General features: G+C 38.8%; 1 protein-coding gene across 2 annotated transcripts in view; it reads left to right on the top strand.

Annotated features, from left to right (window-relative positions):
- The first annotated feature begins 1,446 nt into the window (after positions 1–1,446).
- Positions 1,447–19,969, top strand: part of ryr2b (ryanodine receptor 2b (cardiac)) — a 75,429-nt gene continuing 56,906 nt past the window's right edge. For both annotated transcript variants that reach the window (XM_014337495.2, XM_014337493.2), the window contains exons 1-21: positions 1,447–1,626; positions 3,463–3,582; positions 3,911–4,015; positions 4,508–4,582; positions 8,034–8,112; positions 8,267–8,379; positions 9,017–9,140; positions 10,483–10,579; positions 10,665–10,739; positions 11,077–11,233; positions 11,389–11,550; positions 11,672–11,793; positions 12,577–12,760; positions 12,838–12,973; positions 13,118–13,213; positions 13,395–13,513; positions 13,877–14,010; positions 17,370–17,611; positions 18,450–18,642; positions 18,767–18,986; positions 19,123–19,227. In XM_014337495.2, the coding sequence (XP_014192981.1) occupies positions 1,579–1,626; positions 3,463–3,582; positions 3,911–4,015; positions 4,508–4,582; positions 8,034–8,112; positions 8,267–8,379; positions 9,017–9,140; positions 10,483–10,579; positions 10,665–10,739; positions 11,077–11,233; positions 11,389–11,550; positions 11,672–11,793; positions 12,577–12,760; positions 12,838–12,973; positions 13,118–13,213; positions 13,395–13,513; positions 13,877–14,010; positions 17,370–17,611; positions 18,450–18,642; positions 18,767–18,986; positions 19,123–19,227 (2,706 nt within the window). In that variant the 5' untranslated portion in view covers positions 1,447–1,578. The remainder of the gene's footprint in view (positions 1,627–3,462; positions 3,583–3,910; positions 4,016–4,507; positions 4,583–8,033; positions 8,113–8,266; positions 8,380–9,016; positions 9,141–10,482; positions 10,580–10,664; positions 10,740–11,076; positions 11,234–11,388; positions 11,551–11,671; positions 11,794–12,576; positions 12,761–12,837; positions 12,974–13,117; positions 13,214–13,394; positions 13,514–13,876; positions 14,011–17,369; positions 17,612–18,449; positions 18,643–18,766; positions 18,987–19,122; positions 19,228–19,969) is intronic.

The following is a 19,969-nucleotide window of genomic DNA, read 5'->3' as shown; positions in this document are numbered from 1 at the left end:
CCCCCTCCCTCCTGGCTCACAGCTTCTTCTTCTTGGTTGGCAACCAATGTTAAGGCGCATTACTGCCCCCTGGCTCACAGCGCAGTGGCCATTTAGATGAGAAAATATATATTTGACACACTTAAGGAAAATACTAATAAAATACAAATAAACAAAATAAATGTTTATTAAGCAATTTTGATAAGAAATTGCTTAATTTTAGAAATGTTTTTGCTCTTTGTTCTCTATAAAATAGTTGTTTTTTTTGTTTGTTTTTTAATCATTCATCTTAGCAGTGGGATTTACATGAAAAGGGAAACAAATTAAGTTTGAGTGAAAATGTAAAATTTTTGCACTCTCTGGTCAACTGATCAAATGACTCAAAACACCCGATTCACTTTGGTGAGTGACTCATTAACACTCGATTCAGTAAAAAGAATCAAATTTACCATCACTAATTACTATACCTTTCTAATGTGACGTTGTTGTCCCTGGCTCTCTTTCTCTCTCTCCCCCTCTGGATCTGTTCCTGTGCTACTGAGTGTAATTACCGCCCCTCCCCCTCTGCCCAGCGTAAAGCACAAGGCTCGCTTGCTGAGTGAAGCAGAAAAAAAGTGTGAGAGAGAGGCTGAGAGAAAGAAAGAAAAAAAAAAACCAAGTGACGGCTTGCGATAAGGAGCCGGCTCGCGTCGTTCACGTCAAAGACCCGGCTCTATGAGCCATTTCGTTCGCGAACGACCCATCACTACAGCCCTGGACGTCGGGCTAGAGATTTTGCGAGCCCTGAGTTGTGTATTAGTTGGCAAAAAAAAAAAAATAAAACCCCAATAATCTGACAATTCCCTCTGAGCAAGCACTCAGCGACAGTGGGGGGGAAAAACTTTCTTTTAAAAGCAAGAAACCTCCGGCAGAACCAGGCTCAGTGAGGGAAGGCCATCTGCCTCGACCGGTTGTGGGATTTTTAAAGTGACTCATTGGATGTGAAATAAATTAGCTTGTTTGAATCATTTGTTGTTAGCCAATTTAAAGAGGCACTTTGATGTCAACTAATACACTTAAACTGTCCAAATAATTTAAAAGAAATATTTAGAGTCAATCCTGATGGATTGCTCTAAATATTCATTTTGTTTTCTTGGAAATATAATATCTTTAAATTCGTTCAAAAGTGTCTGGGAGATATTGTCAGTTTCTGGTAGCTGGTCTTCATCGTCCTATGTTTTTCCACACCATGCGAAAAACCTTGTAAGTAGGTTTCGCTTTTTTCGGAACAGGTGGTCTTTGAATATCGAAATCACCACTTGTTGGTACGGCGAAGCTACAGCCAGCGCAATGATAACAAGGTTAGGTGTAATACCCAGTACCTTTGTAATGTCTTTGAAAATTGCCTTTTCAAGACTTTTTATCCTCCTTTTTTTATATTTAGAGTTTCTTCTTTAACAGCTTCAACTTTTCCTTCCTAAAATGGCATGATGATGGCCGGAGTTGAACTGCAGACTCCGCCCACACACTCAGGGCCGTGTACCTTCATGTTCCAGCTTCTCCAGTCCCTGTCCTCTTCTGGCTCATTCACTCTTTAATGTGGCCATAAAGGTTTAAATAATGGCTGACAGTGGAGAAGGCGACGATGAATTCCAGTTTCTACGGACGGTGAGTCAGACAGCTTACAAATTAAACATACAGGCCAATATTTAGTCAAACAGAGGTCTTCATTGGCTATCACCGGAGGTTTAATAATTAGTAAGTAGCTGTACTAAAGGTAGCACTTAGGGTAGCCTATTTAGCTTTGTTTGAAACATTATTAGTGTTTTTTTTTATTAATTTATTTGTTTAATTAAAGTTATATGTAGGTTTCTGTCAGCAGCAATTATGCAATCATGTAACCATGACACTATTTTGTGCGCAGATGCCTCCATACGCACGTCATAGTAACAGCATTTCACCTGTTTTGGGCTAGCTGACTAATAGCCTTATTAAAAAACAGAAACCAACTCACATGATTTTAGTCTATTGCTGTAGTAACTGATTAGCTGATATAGTTTATTTAAGGTCAGGTGTCAACAGTGATGCATATCCCAATCAGTTAAAAGATTATCATATCCCATTTTAATTAAAATTGCTACATTTTATTCAAGAATAAATATAAATAATAAAATGTTAATGTGATAATAGTTTAGCAACAACAGTGACAGCAAAGGGAGGCCAAAAATGGCTTCTCTCATCTTCACTGCAAGATGCTATTATTGCTCTGCAGCTGTAAGTTGTCCTCTCACAGCTTGTAATCTTTGCCCTCTGATAAGGGCATGTCACGTGGAGGGCGTCTGGAGTGGCTGAGACACATACACATTCACACAAAGCCAGCGATGTTCATCATCCTGAGCCCAACACATAGACTGGAGAGAAGTCATTTTGCGAGATCCATCTACGATATCATACTTTATTATATTAAATGCAGGATTTCCCCCCGCAAAGTTGTTCAGCCGTGGTATTAAGCTACCCGGATCCTGATGGAGCTTTCCTCGTTATCATTTAGTTAGTAGATGACAGGGAAAACACACTGTAATAGACCCAGTGATTAAATATATGACATTTGTGAAATGGCAACAATGCTATATTTGTTATAAAAATGTAGTCATTTTTATATGCAAAGAGGTCCCAATTCCACTATTAAAAATAATACAAGAAACCTTAAGAAGACAAACAAAACTGCAGCATTTTCAATTCGAAAACACTCGAAGTGAAAGCCTGTTAGATCTGAAATTTAAGTGTCCCTTAAAAAAGACTCCAAGTCCTGCTCTAATGCTCTAATGTACCTCTGCATTGGACAGTGTGTTTGACTGATTGCAGAGTACTGCAGATATGAAGAGTGGAAAGAAGGGTAAATCAGGGGTCAGACTGTGCAGTATCTTCCCAATATGGATGTTTGCAGCCTGGGTACAGAGAGGTGCTGGTTTTATTGGCGACTGGCCTGTCGCCTGCTGTCGTTCCTAACAGTTCCTCAAATAAACAGAGAAACTTAATTTGGCCGACGTGGTATTTAAATGCAGATAAGGTAATGTTGACAGCGACTGAGATTTCCTTATGTGTTTACAATGGGACTGCACAATGGGGCAGTTTTGATGCTATATCTAAAAATTCACACATTTCATAGTTTAAAGTTGTTTTAACATTTAAAAAGCAAAATAGGACTGAATTTCTATGTTCGGTCATTGTGGCCAAACACGTTTCCTCCTCTGAGAGAATTGAATTACATGATATGAGAGGATGAAGATTTTTTTCTCTGAAGCCAAAACTGCTTCACTGACTTTCTTTTTAATTAATTCACAAGATAAAATTTCAGAGGCGTTTTGGTGTGATGGAGGTCTTTAGCTGATCCTATCCAACAAAAGTTTTCATGGTGAAATCTGGTGGATCTCAATATGTAAATGCGCTCTGTGGGCTTCTCTAACTTGAAATCTGTCATCTGTGTGTATGTGTTCTGCACAGGGAGATGAGGTGGTTTTGCAGAGTACCTTCACCTCCCAGGAGGAACATGTGAAGCTATGTCTTGCTGCTGAAGGATTTGGCAGCAGACTTTGCCGGCTTGAGCCCACCTCTAACTGTAAGGTAAGGAGCTCTACCTGTGTGACTGCACAGTCCTCCCTTACTGTCAGACAACTCAGTTTGCCAGTCATACAAAGAGAGAGATGACTGAAATTTCCAAATATTTCACTGCACATGGACAGTACATTGTGTTTATTTTTAAGTATCTAAAATTTTAGTTCCTTATTGGTTTTTGTAACTCGAGCATTTTTACATGCCTTCCTTCCCAGTTTGGACTGCCCATTGCCAATTTGCCATGGTCTTTGGCACTAATTGCACTGTTGGCCTGTGAAGGGAACAGCCAGGCATGAAATTACCTCAAAAACTCAAATGTCTTTTCTTTCTTTACCAGAATGTTCCACCAGACTTGTCTGTGTGTGGCTTTGTCCTGGCCCAGTGTCTTTCTGTGCGAGCCCTGCAGGAGATGTTAGCCCACAGTGAAAACCTGGCTGCAGAGGTCTTCTCTATTATTTCTCCCATAACCTTTATATAAAGTCAATGTTCTCACTCAGCGCTCCATATTGTTCCATAAACATATGATTTTCTGTCATTGTCATTTTGCAATACATATGTCTATTTTTGAGGTATAAATGGAAATATTATGATAAAGTTGGTGTATGTTTTTATATTTTTGTGATATTATTAACCACAGTGTGAGTGCGTAAGGATTTTGTCTGTGACATTATTTCAGGGAGATTTGTTTTGTATTTATTTATATGGATAGCACAGTCTTGAAACACTGATCTAAGAAACACGGTTAAGCTAGAACAGCTTTACATTAGAGTTATCGTTTACATTAGAGTTATCGTTTACATTAGAGTTATCGTTTACATTAGAGTTATCGTAAATTAAATAACTTGTAAACAAACTGTTTACACATTGGAAGGATGCTTTGTTTAACTGTTTTCTGCAGTTTAAATTGATGCTTGTGTATTTTAATCACATACAGGTGGGAGCTGGAGGTAGCCATCGCACCCTTCTATATGGGCAGGCGGTATTGTTTCTACACTCATACAGTGGCATGGTGAGTCTGTGTGTGTGTGTGTGTATGTATGTATGTGTATATATATGTGTATATGTATATGTATATGTATATGTGTGTATATATATATATGTGTGTATATATATATATATATAGGGGTGCAACGATATTCGTATCGATATTGAACCGTTCGATACAGTGCTTTCGGTTCGGTACGCATATGTATCGAACAATACAACATTTGTAATTTATTTTATCAATTTTCCTTCTGACGATGCTGTCTGTGTTGAGCGCTCAGTGAATCTGTGTTCGACTACTCCGCCTAGGCTGCACTGTCGAGCGCAGATCCACTGAGCGCTCAACACAGACAGCATAGTCAGAAGGAAGAGCGCAGGGCAAGCTAGGAGACAGAAGTTAAGCTCTGCTTGCAACAAGCAAATTGAACCTCATTCAGATCTGGCGTTTGGAATTATTTTGGTTTTCATGTGACGTATGACCCTGAAGGTAAGCGAGTCATGGACTAAAGTAAAACAGTATGTTGGATGTGCCACGCAATGCTTAATTACATTGGTGTGAACTAGTGTGTTAGCGCAGTTAGCTCGTTAACGTGTTGGCCGTCTAGCCCCATGCACGGGGCGATCGGCGGTAGCTCGTTAACGGAGATTTGCCGTGTTGTGCGTTAAGGTCATTTCAACGAGATTAACCTGAAAGCACTAGTGGGAACACAACGAATATGACTGCACATTTACGCCGACATCATCCTAGTGCAAAGACAAAAACAACAAGCATGCTACTAACTTTAGCCGAGTCATTTAGACAGCTGTTAGCACATGATTCTCCTTATGCTGCTGAGAATATAGCCCAGAAGAAGCGGATAGTATAGCTTTTATTTTGGAAAGAGACATTTCTCTGTAATAAACTCTCTTTTCCAAAGATGAGTGATTCCTCAATCAGATACAGGGCTTGCAATATCGCTAGCCCGACGTCCCGGAGCTAGCGATTTTTTCAGTCGGGCTACCAAAATCTATCTCTTCCCTGCCCGTCGGGCTATTGTACGAAAAATATATGTCAATGCTTTTGCATTCTTTCAGAAATGTAGCTGGGTAATTATGTCATTGGCATCGGTGAGCCACTGTCAATATGTGACATATTGAAATCGCGTTTGAATTTGCGCTTGTTTTTTTGCTTTCGTGCGAACTGTGTATAGAGAGCGACAGCACTGATCTGTGAGTGATGATAATTTGTGCACCAATTCCTCTGACATCGTCTTATTAATCGTTAGCTTACTATGCAAACATGACAAGTGAAATCTCCCGCAGCAAGCTTAAACATGTGAGAGGTTGATCGCGCAGAGAATCGCTGAGCTTATGTGAGTGCGTGTGTAAAAGCATTTCAGTTCTGCTGAGCCAAATAAGACAGGTCAGGGTGAAGAAGTGACAGCCAAAGAAAAGCTTACCACAAAACGGAGAAGTTATGACAAATCAGACTATAAGGCAAAAAGAAAGTGCAGCTTTATGGTTTCATGGACAAAAGAATTTCTGTGGCTGCAATATGAGAGCTAAATAACCAGGGCTGCACATAAGTGGTCCGCAGGTGCGCATTCGCTGTCAAAATAAAAAACACGCACAAGGGTTAGGGTTAAATTTAAAAACTGTACTTTTGAGTTAAAATATATATTTATAATTTTAATAAATGACAAATTAAAAATGCATGAACATTTTTTTGTATCGAAAAAATATCGAACCGTGACACCAAAGTATCGAACCGAACCGAACCGTGAATTTTGTGTATCGTTGCACCCCTAATATATATATATATATATATATATATATTGATATGTGTGTGTTATATTGTAGTTATATATTTGTGTGTGTGTATATATTATATATATATGTGTATATGTGTGTGTGTGTTATATGTGTGTATGTGTTATATATGTGTATGTATATATGTATATATATGTATATGTATATATGTATGTATATATATGTATGTGATGTATGTGTATGTATGTATGTATTGTATATGTGTATGTATATATATGTGTATGTGTATATGTATATGTATATGTGTGTATATATGTAATTTTTTTTTGTTCAAAAAACTGAATAAATTACACAATAATGCATCCAACACAAAATGCTATAAATAGCAAAAAGTATAAAACTTATTTTTTTGTTTTAATTTCAAGGTTCATTAAACCCTATAGTTTAAAAAAAAAAAATCATCTTCTGACAATTATTTCACGGTTCAAGCTTTACAGGGTTAATTCTTCATGGCATGGATAGGTGGCATGTTTACATGATAGCATTACACAGCTGCTGCACAGCCATAATGGGAATTTCCTGTTCCACCACATCCTAAGGTGTTCTTTTGGATTGCGTTCTTGTGGCGTTGGAGGCCTTTTGAGTACACTGGACTCATTCTCATGTTCAAGAAAGCAGTTTGAGATGATCTGAGCTTTGTGACATGGAGCATTATCCTGCTGGAAGCAGCTGTCAGAAGATGGGTACACTGTCGTCCTAATGGGATGGACATGGTCAGTAAGAACAGTCAGGCAGGCTGTGGTTTGTAAATGATGCTCAGATGTCACTAAGGGGCCCAAAATGTTCCAAGAAAGTACATGTCACACCATTACACCCCCACAGCAGCCTCAACTATTGATACAGGCGGGACTGATTCATCCTTTCATGTTCTTTATGCCAAATTCTTGTGCTACTATTTGAATGTTGCACTTATGAGACCAGGCAAAAATCTCCAATTTCCAGTCTTCTGTTGTCTGACTTTGGTGAGCCTGTGCAAACTGTGTCTTCAGTTTTCCTGTTTAAGCTGACAGAAGTAGCACTTGGATTTGTTCTTCTGCTGCTGTTCATCTGCTTCATTTGCTATTGTGCGTTCTGAAACGCTCTTCTGCATTCATTGGTCGTAAGGAGTGGTTATTTGAGGCGTTGTTGCCTTCCTGTCAGCTCGAAGCAGTCTGGCTTCTGATCTCCTCTGATCTTTGGCATTTTTGTCCAGAGAAATGTTGCTCACTCGTTTTCAGACCATTCTCCATAAACCCTAAAAAATAGCTGTTCAGGAAAATCTCCGAATATTAACAATTTCTGAAATACTGAGATTTCTGTATGGCATAATGAACCATGTCACTTTTAAAGTCGCTTGAGTCAGCTTTTCTCCCCATTCTGATGCTCAGTTTGAACTTCAGCAGGTCATCCTGACCATGTTCCTTTCCTAAATGCTTTGAGTTGATAAGTTGTGATTGATTAATTAGATCTTTTTATTTGTAAGCAGTTGAATAGGGGTACTTAGTGAAGCATATTTGTGGATCTGGATGGTTAAATAGAATTTGTGTATATAAATGGTATGTTTTTTGTTTTACTTTTAAGAAAATAAAGAAAATAAAATCTTCATGTTCCCACACTGATGTTATTTTTGTGAAGAATATTTTGGCATGTTCACTGAATTATTTACCTGTTGTTTATTTCACGTCCAGTACCTCAGCTGCTTGTCTTCCTCTCAGTCTTCAACTGACAAGCTGGCTTTTGATGTTGGCCTGCAAGAGGACAAAGCAGGTATTTATTTGAACGATCAGTTAAAATACTTTCTTTGTTAAGGTATTTGCGATGCTCCCACCCTATATTGTGTTTTACAATTAGAATATTTTTTAAATCGGCTGTCTGTGAACTGCTTGTTTCCCTTTGTGTTTATATTCTGTGTGTGGTTCAGGGGAGGCGTGTTGGTGGACTGTCCACCCAGCATCCAGACAGAGGTCAGAGGGTGAGAAGGTGCGTGTAGGTGATGACCTCATACTTGTGAATGTGTCTTCAGAGAGATACTTGGTGAGTCAGAACAAAACTGAAGTTTTCCTTAATGGCAAAAATATACTCTGAGTGAGCCTCCACTACGTTAAATATCGAGCACACTAACCTGGTTAAAAGTTCATTTTGTAGACAGTGAGGTAGCAGAAAAGGGTTGCACTTTTATATATTTTATGTTTAACAGCCATTTTATGGCTATGCACAGATATTTTTGGAATGACACCATGCTGTGATCTCATCCGCTGGGATCAGGTGTGGTCTATCGGTGGTGGGCCAGGGGACATTGTAAGTAGTGTATGGGAAAGCATAATTGTGACAAGAGCGGTGGCAAGGGAGCAGCGATCCATTACTAATGCTAAAAACAATCCTAGTTGGCCGGCTAGTCTCCATTGGTCGCTTGCCAAGAGCTCCAGCCATGACTGCATTTAGTGTTTGTTAACTACCTGCCCCTCAACAAGACTGACAAGAGGTTGGAATCATAATCAGAAGGTTAGGCTGGTTAGCATGTGAACCTCAGAGTTATTTCACACAGTACCTGGCAAAAGTTTTCTCATGTCTCGAATATGTTGTGTAGCTTAATGGCTTCAGATATAAAATAAAGACAAGTTGTATTTATTGTTGATGAGAATATATTTAATGCCATTTTGTTTTTTCCCAGCACCTTTCCTTCGGCACTGCATCTGACAACAAAAGCTTGAGTGACAGTCTGATTGTTAATGCAGCCTTCCAGCAGACCCTCTGGAGTGTTGCTCCCATCTGCTCTGGACGCGCCGTTGCTCAAGGCAAGTTTTGTTTCCTTTTGCTTTCTAAACATGTTGCAAAGTAGCTCCTTTCTCAATTTAGATAATCCACCTGATTCTTTTGCTCCCAACAAATACAGCTCTTTCAGTTTCTGCACTGCAGATAATATTAATATGTTGGTAATAAATAATACATCAAAGCTGTATTTTAATAAATTGAGGGGACCAAATGCTAGTTCATAAAGATGCTATGGGCTTTTGAACTATTATTAATTGTGTGCAAAATATAAAGTTAGTTCAGTGCTGATGCAGTTTAGATGGATTCCAGAGGTTTTCCACAAGTATTCAATTTAAAGCAGTTACACTGAAATAACATAAAATGAATATGTACTTTCAGCTTTAATTTTAACATTAACCATTTTCATACACAGGCTCAGAATTTCAGAGAGCAGATTCAACAAATTAAAACCATAATAAATCAAGTGTGTAGTTTTAATACTTTCTCAAGTCTGAAACCATGGGAATGACAGAAGAATTGGATTTTTGTGTTGTTGTTGTTTTCAGGTTTTTTGCTAATTAAAAAAAAAAGGAAAAAACAGTCTATATTTTACACACTTTTTGTTTGTTAGTTGGTCTTGGTGCCTTTTTTTGCCCATGCATAACACTGGCTTCACAGAATTTTAATGAGGATATTGTATGTTTCTTCTCCAGCTTTTACATTCCCTTTTCCCCTCGTCATACTTCAGGTTGATCACTTATCCAAATAATGGTGGTCAAGCATTGCTCTAAATGTTTTTGGGTGTTTGTGGCAAATCTTTTTTTCCCTTTCTGATCTCGAGACTTGTTTTGCACCTTGTGGTGAACCCTCTGTTTTTGCCCTTTTGAAGTCTTCTCTTTTGTGGCAAGTCTTGGGTTATAAGACTCCTCTTTCCTGGAGAGAATTCTTCACATGTCTGGAGGGGAATTTATCTATAGCATGGAAATGACTCTATCACCACTGATGTCTTCCCTGGATGTAGGGTCACTTATGTGGTGTGTGCGTGTATCTCTGTGTGTGTGTTTTTGCTTGTACTAATGTTCCTGCTGTCTCCCTAATGGTTATATATTGTTTTGCAGCCCAAGGCCTGTCTTACTCACCACTTCACCTCTTTGACCACATGTTAGTGTGAAGGGGTTTAAATAACATGTGATGTCTGTGTTTCTTTATAAAATTCTGTTTAAGATCAGTCAAAAAGAAGCTGCAAATATTCAAACTTAAGGTTAGCAGTCGCTAGAGCTTTTACTACAGTTATATAGATTACCTTTTGTGCTACTTCTGTGAAATGTTGCATGTTTTACTAACCACTTCAAAGCAATAAATGTTTTTTTTTCTTGCTGACTCTAGGATACCTGAAGGGGGGTGAAACACTTTGGCTACTCCACAGCCATAGTGACGCATGTCTGACTGTTCCCTCTACAGAGCATGGAGAGGAGCTTCAAAGGTTAGTCGAAAAGACCAGTCTCCTCCCAAGTCAGCTCGCAGAAACGTCCTTTACTCCTCTGACTATGTCTGTTTTCTTAATCTAGGATAATGCATTATGAGCTTGGATCAATCTCCGGTCATGCCCGGTCTCTCTGGAGGCTGGAGATTCTGCGAGTTGTGTAAGTGTACAGGGAATGTGGCGTCCGCTCACTTTGAGTATCAATAAATATGTTGCTTTTAAGCGCTATTCTATTCGAGCTCTGTAGTTCTAATGTTGTTACTAGAAAATACCAGTTTAAAGACAGGTAATGTTGTACGTATTGCACCAGGTCACCACCAGCCACAGATTTTCTGTTTTTGCCTGAAAGAGTGTGCACAATTGCTAGAGTCATACTTGATGTCATTGGCCCAGAACTTAGTTTCCCATGTCCCCTGCATGCTAATAGGGATTTTGACAGTTATGAGGAATAACTAAATGTTGTGGAGTGCTTGGTTTCCTCTCTTGATGTTTTCCAGTTGGAGTGGTAGGCATACATGCTGGGGCCAGCCATTTAGACTGTGCCACGTTACTACTGGAAGATACCTGGGTCTCACAGAGGAGAAAGGTCTGCAGCTGGTTGATCGGGACAAAGCTGACATCAATACAACCTCCTTCTGCTTTCGATCATCAAAGGTGAGGGGGGATATGAGAAATACACTGGACATTTCAGTGGTGTTCTGAGTCTTTAGAGATATAGACTGTAATGTCATTTGTTTGAGTTTTTTTGTGTTTATTAAAAGAGAAAAGTTAGAAAAATAAGAATATTTAATGCCTTTTTTTGTGTTTAGGAGAAGCTTGACACCAACACAAAGACTGATGTTGATGGGATGGGAATCCCAGAGATCAAATATGGAGATTCCATTTGTTTTCTTCAACATGTAGCCTCTGGGCTCTGGCTAACATACCAAGCTGCTGATGCCAAGTCCCATATGGGTGGAGCTCAGCGAAAGGTGAACTTGTATACTCAGTATTACTATAATAAGACAATAACTGGCAGTTAACCAACAGTGTTGGACTAAAGAATCTGGCAAAAGAATCTGTTGGATATAATTGCAAATGATGTGTTTTCAGGCAATTTTGCACAGTGAAGGGCATATGGACGACGGGCTGACACTGTGTCGTTCTCAGAGGGAAGAATCTCATACTGCCAGACTAATACGGAGTGCTGTTCTCCTCTTCACTCGTTTTGTACGGTACAGGATGCTGGATTAAGACCTTCAGTCATTTGTGAATAACTTAGCGACAGTTTTTTACAGCTGCAGTGCTGGCTTAATGCTAAATGTCACACTACATGTCCGAGCGTGGGTTTACAGCATTCGCTTTGAAGATATGTTTATGATATATACATACAATCAGAAGACCAGTGATGTTATCGTCTTGGCATTGTGGCTCTGATAGGACCTCCCCGCCCTCGTGTATGCGCACATGAAAAGCTGGAGGTGGGAAGAGCAGCAGCAAGACCCTCCAGAACTAAACAAAGCAGTCAACTCAGATACAGCGTCAAGGAAGGAGCTGGGCAGATTCAAGAAGCTTAAATAGCATGCCCTCTATGACACAACAAGTTAGCTGTGTAGATGGGTATCAGCTGATGTGGGCTGACACTGAGATCAGATGATCTGCAATGATTGCAGCTGAGCTTGACTTTGTGGGCTGCTGGAACTAATGCAAACGCTCTGTTTTTTACCTTATCTGATAATTTTGAATTGCCATGTCATAATTACAAGAAATCTGGAGGATGAGAATACTTGGGGCTCAGATACTGTCTGTCTGTCTCACATTTGGCTTTTTAAATTTTGAGTCTTTTATTTGTAAAAAATAAAATAAATTCATAGGCTAGTATAACGCCTTCTGTCTTTACGCCATCGACCGAGAATAAAACAAGTTTGGCTGGTGATAGTAGCAGCAATTATAATACAAGACAATTTGGCAGACTTGTAGGTAGAGTCTAAAAACAAACTTTTTTTTTTTTTCTTTAGGAAACTTGATGGTTTTAACCAAGAGGTAAATATCCCCTCTGTCAGCCTGCCAGTGGAGACAGTGACACGCAGTCTGCAGGATCTGATCATCTATTTCCAGCCTCCACTGGAGGGGCTAGGCCATGAAGCTAAACAGAACAGCATGGTGGCGCTAAAGAATCGACAGAACATGTTTCAAAAAGAGGTAAATCGATAAGTGTGAATGAGTCCTACATGTGCTATGCCTCACGCTTCCCTAACTGTGCCTCCCTTTCTTCTCAGGGTGTGATAGATTTGGTCTTATATTGTATTGACCGTCTACACCAGTATAGTAGTGCTTCTCATTTTGCTGAGGCTGTTCAGAGTGACACAGGAGAGGAGTGGGAGACCATTGTCAACCATTTCTATGAGCTGTTGGGTGAGAGTAGTATAGATGGCACCATACTTATTTTTTGAAGATACCACAAATATCTCCTAATCTTTTAAGGTTCTTCTTATTATCTTATCGTCTGTTAATATTTTTGTTAATATTTTTGGGGTTTTTTGTTTTTTTCCTCTTAAGCTGCTCTGCTCCGGGGAAACTGTGCAAATTGTGCTAATTTCTCGGGTTCGCTGGACTGGCTGATTAGCAGGCTAGAACGGCAGGAGGCCTCTTCTGGTTGGTTGGATTTGCTTTGTTTTCTTCATCAGCCATTGTGGATTGAAATTTTACAGTATATATTTATATTATATTTGACATTGGTTATCGTGTGTTGTCTGGGATTTATACCTAATAATATAGAAGCATAGAGGTAAATGCAGGTTATCATCCACACAATAACGGGCAGTTATATTTACAGGAGTCCTGGAAGTTCTTCACTGCGTCCTTGTGGAAAGCCCTGAAGCTCTCAATGCCATCAAGGAACAACACATTCAGTCTGTCATCTCATTTCTGGACAAGCTTGGATGCAACCACAGGGTAGTGTTTAGAAGGCTTTTGTGTGTATTCAATATAAAAATAAGATTGAAGTAAAGTGCATGGATAATAAGTGATGCCGAATGGCCAGTAATTTCATTATTAAGCTTTTTGGCTACAGTGGCATGTCTGCATTAATTAAAAATAAATACAAAAAGTCCTTTGTTATTATCCTAGTTTTCTCTCAGAATTTGTCCTTATGAGGCTTAAGCAAATTCCACTTTTCTCACTAGTCTAGTAACATAGACATAGTGTTTCACTTTTAACAGCTATAATAACAGTTTCCAATCTGTTTCCTGATGTCGGATCATTTCCATTTGCTTATTGAGCTATTGCCACATGAAGAGCTGACAGGTTGTGTTCCAGGTGCTGGAGGTGCTTTGTTCTCTGTGTGTGTGCCATGGTGTGGCGGTGCGGTCCAATCAGAACCTCATCTGTGACAGTCTGCTGCCAGACAGAGATTTGCTACTCCAAACACGTCTCGTTAATCAGGTCACCAGGTAATTTTATAATCTGGTTTCCAAACAGGACCGCCTTTTGTTTTTGTGTTTTTGCCATTCCACTCATCCTTTTTACTTTGAAGTTTTCTGAATTTCTCTACATTCAGACAGAACTCTGATTTTGGATTATTGTTTTTTACTACACATAAAAATCAGATGCAAAGTAGCACAAAGAACAATATATTAAGTAGGTAGCTTTTATGGTTCTGTGCAAAAGTCTCAAGCCACCCCTCATTTCTTTATATTTTGCAATATACAGCAATTTCTCCCCAGGGTTTCCGGAGGTCTTTCAAAGTATATCTTTGGAAATTGGCTGCTTTTTCATTCATTTTCAGTCCAGTTGTTTAACCTAACCCTGCAAAAGCACCTGGATAGAAAAACCCACTGTGAAACACTTTCAATCATAGATTGGGCTCCCCAGAACCCAGACCTTATCATTATTGAAGCAGTGAGGGATCACCTCAACAGAGAACAGAACAAAAAGCATCCAGCATCCAAAGAAGGGCTTTGAATGTCCTTTAAGAAGCCTGGAGAGCTGTTCCTAAAGACTATGTAAAGAAATTATAAGAAAGTTGCATTAAAAAGTTCAGGCTACACTGAAGAATGCTGACATTCAAGCTCGTTAGAAGTATACAAACGTTTTGCCTTGCATACTTTATATCCATGTATGTTTGCAGATGTTTTAATATATCAGTGCACTTATTTTTCCATTATTTTAAAGTGAAATAAATATGAAATAATGGGAGGGTGGCCTAGAACCTTTGCACAATGCTGTATTTATGTTTGGCAAATAACTCAATAGGGGTTTCTTTCCCTGACTCTACTCATGCTCGCACATGCATTTGTTTAGCTGAGTGTTATTTTGTCAACTGTGGCGCTCCCACGGGCCTTGATATTCTTGTTTTTCATCTGTAAAGATGTGACATCCTTGATACTAGAAATATTTCAGATTTTTCTATAGCGTGACATTCGTTTTTGTTTTTTTTTCTCTTTTGGATTTAATTAAATACTTTCTTTTTTCCTCCAGTGTCATCTCTTCAATTGCTACATCAATTTTTTTTATTTTACATCTGAATAGATCGGAAACAATAATGTTGATGTCAGAGCTTAGATGTCTTTGTCTCACCCTCGTCTCGTGAGAGTTTGGAAAGATTACCTTAAGCCCGAGGTGGTATGACTCAACGGAGGCATTTTTTAGCCAGTTTCATCATAGTCCATGCTCTTCTTCTGTCTCTCAATATTTTGACCTGCTGTGCCAATCTGATCTTGTAGGCAGTTTCCATTTCCCTTTTCCTTTGAGCAAGTTTTTTTTCTGCCCAATCTGCCCTTTCTCTGTAAGCAGCTGCCTTCTTTTATCATGCTTTTTTTTCCCATCAGCAGCCCATTTCATTCCTCAGGCTTTATAGCTTATTTTGTTTCATATTCTTCACACCTGCTCAGTCCATGCCCCAGCTCTCCTTTCCTCCTAAAGCAATTTCTCATTCTATCACTTCTTGTTCCAATAAATGCTTCATTAGTACATCTGCTTTCATTCTGATTTCCTTTATCTCATCAATTTTCTTTCATATTCTCTCCCTCACCTACCACAGTGTGACAGTTCTTCCAGATGCTCTCTTCTTTTTACATTTTTGCCTTTAATCTATTCTTTCCATGCATTTTATCTAGCCTCAATCCAGCCTTTTATGAGTAAAACTAAAAACCTGTATACTAGCTGGTATTTCAAATGCTGATTAAGTTTTTATTTACACAATAAAAGTGGCTTACTGACTTCAGTGCGCTGCTTTTTTAATGGCTGGGTGCTTGGGAGTCCCATTCATAATTAAATTTCATTTGCTGGATTTACTGATTTGACATGAATCTAAATTTAAGTCCAAAGTTTAATCAGCTGAACTTAGGTTTTGTTTTCCCTGCACTCCTAATTTAAAAAAAAAACTTGGGACACTGTGTAAATTGTTAATGAAAACATAATGCAGTGATTTGAAATCTCAGATCAATAGAGCATGTTTTCTAGGTTCTATTTACAGTAAAACACAGAAAACATTTCAGGTGTTTAAACTGGAAAAGTTTACCAGTTTTAGAAAAGTTCATTTTGAATTTGTTGGCAACACATCAACATATCAAAAAAGGATATGTTTACTACTAAGTACCGCCTTCTCTTCTTTTAACAATAGTCAATAAACATCTGAGGGGGGCCTGAGGAGACCAGATGCTGGATATTTTGGATGAGGAATGTTGTCCCATGCTTGTTTCATGTACAATTCCAGCTGGTCAGCTGTCCTGGATAGACTTATTTTTGTTTCAACGAGGACCAAATCTCTCCAGTGATGGTGCCGTGTTGCTGCAGCATATGTAGTATGTGGCTTAGCGTTGTCTTGCTGAAATATCCACGTCACAATTATGCCTGTTATGGTGCAATGCAGCTGAAGAGCACAGCCATCCAATGTTGAGTTTTCGCTTTGTTCTTTGTGCTTAGAGAGTCTTTTGATAATGTTATGTACTGTAGATGATGGGATATTCTAAATCTTCACAATTTTATTTTGAAGAACATTATTCTGAAATTGCTCCAGAATTTTTTAGATACAATTTTTTGCAGATTGGTGAACATCTGCTCATCTTTACTACTGAGAAACTGATGCTCTTTTTATGCCCACTCGTTTTACTTACCTGTTTCCAACGAACTTAATTAGTTGCAAAATATTTCTTCAGCTGTTTCTTTTTAGTCTTGTTTACTTTTCCAGCCTTTTGTTGTTCCGTACCAACCTTTCTGACATGTTTTGCTGCCATCAAATTCAAAATGAGCTAATTTTTTTTCATGAAATAGTAAAATGTCTCAGTTTAAACATTTGTTTCCCATGCTCTATAGTGAATAAAATCTGGGTTTATGACACATGCATATCATTGCATCCTATTTTTACTTACATTTCACACAGTGTTTTATGTCATAAACAATTTCTGGCTGAGAGCACACAGCAACGTTATGCTGAAGTCTGTGGACACAAACTTAACGTTCACAAAGTTGGACTCTCGCCAAGTTAACTTGTAATTACAGACTATCAGCAGCACTTAAAAGTAAAAGTCCACTACCTGAATGTTTCAAACACTGAGCTTTGCTAATTAAGAGTGTCACAGCTTAAAAATGATTTGTATGGGTGCACCATGTATCTAATTAAGTTGTCATATCAACGCAGAATGAATTTCACTTTTATTTGCGAGCAGACTACTCATATGTATTGTAAATTATTTCAAAATTTATTTATGATCACACCAAATACACTAAAATCTTAAAAGATGAGTTGACTGAAATTTCTCTGTCTTTTTTTGCCTTTTTTGCCAAATTTCTCTGCATATTACAACAACAGCATGAGGCCAAACATCTTCCTAGCTATGGGAGAAGATTCATCCCAGTATCGCAGGTGGTACTACGAGCTGGTTGTGGATCACGTCAAACCCTTTCTCACATCTGAGCCCACACACCTGCGTGTCGGCTGGGCTTGCATGAAAGGCTACCAGCCCAGGCCGACAGGCGGCGAGGGCTGGGGGGGGAATGGAGTGGGAGATGACCTCTGCTCGTATGGCTTTGATGGACTTCACCTCTGGTCAGGTGAGGATAAGCTCAAACGGCTGATAAACAGCTTGGTCTGTTTAACATTATTGTATAACACTGATCACAAGAGTTTACAGGACGAGTAAACTCCACATACTCCAAAGACAAATATCAGAGTCTGTAGCTGTTACAAACATGATAACAAGTCAGTTTGAAAAACTTAGCACATTACTTTAGTGCCACAAAAGCTACACATGGGAGGATTACCATGGCAATTAAAGCACAAAATGCATTATAATAGATCATTTTAAATTTCCTTGTTCAGAATAATTGAAATGTCTGTAGTTAGTGCAATAAAAGCTGTGACTGCAATTGCTGAGCATCACTTAATTATCCACAGAGAACAATTAACATATTACTTTTTTCTTTTATGTTTAACGTGGACAGAAAAGAGAGAGAGCAGTGGAGGCAATTACAATCTCAGTTTTCAGTAGTGATGTTTGCACTTCATCAAAAAAATAAAAACAAAAAACAAACCTTTTGTATTTTGATAAAGATTTGCTTGTGCAACACAGACATCTCGTGTAAAACATGAAACGTGTCAACATTTTCTGGCTCGTTGCACTTTATTCTTATTTAGTGTGGACAGCAGTAGATTATCATTGATGTTTCTAATTATCAGGAATGGCTTTGCTGTGAGGCGTGTTCCTAAAGTGCCTTAATCTTTACAATATGTTTTACATTTATGAATGCTATAAAACATTCATTTGATTTGACTTTAGTTGTAGTGTTTCCATTTAATAAAGCACAAAGCACTTGAATTCCCATTTTAAGTTGTACAGAAACATTAAAAATGTAAATATGAAGACTAATGAGTGTGTCTCCTGAATCTTAGGCTGCGTGAGCCGGAAAGTCAGCTCCCCGTTCCCTCACCTACTAAAAGATGATGATGTCGTTAGCTGCTGCCTTGACCTCAGCATTCCCTGCATCTCATTCCGAGTCAATGGTCTACCTGTGCAGGGCATGTTTGAGAACTTCAATGCTAATGGACTTCTTTATCCTGTGGTCAGCTTCTCTGCTGGAGTCAAGTTAGTATCAACACTATTATTGGTTTTTTTTTTTTTGGGGGGGGGGTTAATGTTTTTGTTTTTTTTCAAGAAATCCACAAAACAATAAATTTTCTCTTCCTCTTTTCTTGGAAAACAAAACAAGAGTTCGTTTTCTGTTTGGGGGAAGGCATGGAGAGTTTCGCTTCCTGCCACCTCCAGGTTATGCTTCCTGCTCTGAAGCTCTTCTCCCAAAAGTCAGACTGAAGGTACAGCTGTGTCAGGAATACATTTTGGATCATGGTGAAGGGAAACAAGAGCTTATTGGCCCCTTAGTGCCTGTCACTCCAGTTACCTTCACTCCGACAACAATAGATATCAGCAAGGTAAATCTTGTTTTACAAAGATGAACTGTTTGTATACTTAAAGTCTTTATAACTAATTTGTAGAGAATCATTTGCTCAGAGAAATGACACCATCTCAGAGTAGTTTAGCTACTTATGCAGTACTTTTACCCTACAGGTGGTATTGCCTCCACAACTTGAGGATATTCGAGAAAAAATGGCTGAGAATATCCACGAGCTCTGGGTAATGGACAAGATTGATCTCGGATGGACACATGGACCAGTAAGAAAAGACACAAAATGTATAATTTTATAAAATTGCATAACTGATATGCAGTATTGTATAAAAGTCTTCAGCCACTCCTCATTTCTTCATATATTTAAAGAGGAAAAGGAAAAATAAATGCACTGATTTATTGAAACATACAGATATCCATGGAGTGAAGTATGTAAGGCAAACAGAGTAAGTTTTAATAAGCTTGAAAATCAGTATTTGGTGTGACGACCTTTATTCTTCAACACAGCCTAAATTCTGTTTGGCAAGCTCTCTTGTAATTACTTTAAGTAGTCTTTAGGAAAAGTTATCCAGGCTTCTTGAAGGACATTCAAAGCTCTACTTTGGATGTTGGCTGCCTTTTGTTCCTTTCTCGGCTATGATTATTGATGCCGGATGCCCAGGCTCCTGGGAGGCCAGTCCATGACTGCACTGGGAGTGTGTTTGGCATCACTGTCATGCTGAAAGATGGTATTGTATGGTGGATCAAAACCTGATGGCACTCATCTGCGTTCATAATTCCATCAGTTTTCACAAGATCCCTAACACCACTAGCTGAAATGCAGAAATGTAACAGTTTCACACTTACTGTTGTACCTTCTCCATATATACACTGATGATTATTTGAACCAAATAGCAAACGAAACAAACGAAACACAAGGAGCCAGAAACCAAAACACAGGGAACAAAAGTCCAAAACAAAACAACAGCACTGACCGCGAAGCCAGCGACCGTGACGGAGCAAGTCCGG

Source organism: Haplochromis burtoni, unplaced genomic scaffold, assembly GCF_018398535.1.
Source record: "Haplochromis burtoni strain Fernald_Lab_line unplaced genomic scaffold, NCSU_Asbu1 Contig_7, whole genome shotgun sequence".
Lineage (NCBI taxonomy): Eukaryota > Metazoa > Chordata > Actinopteri > Cichliformes > Cichlidae > Haplochromis > Haplochromis burtoni.
Note: the sequence above shows the minus strand (reverse complement) of the source record. Positions and strands in the feature narration are given on the sequence as shown.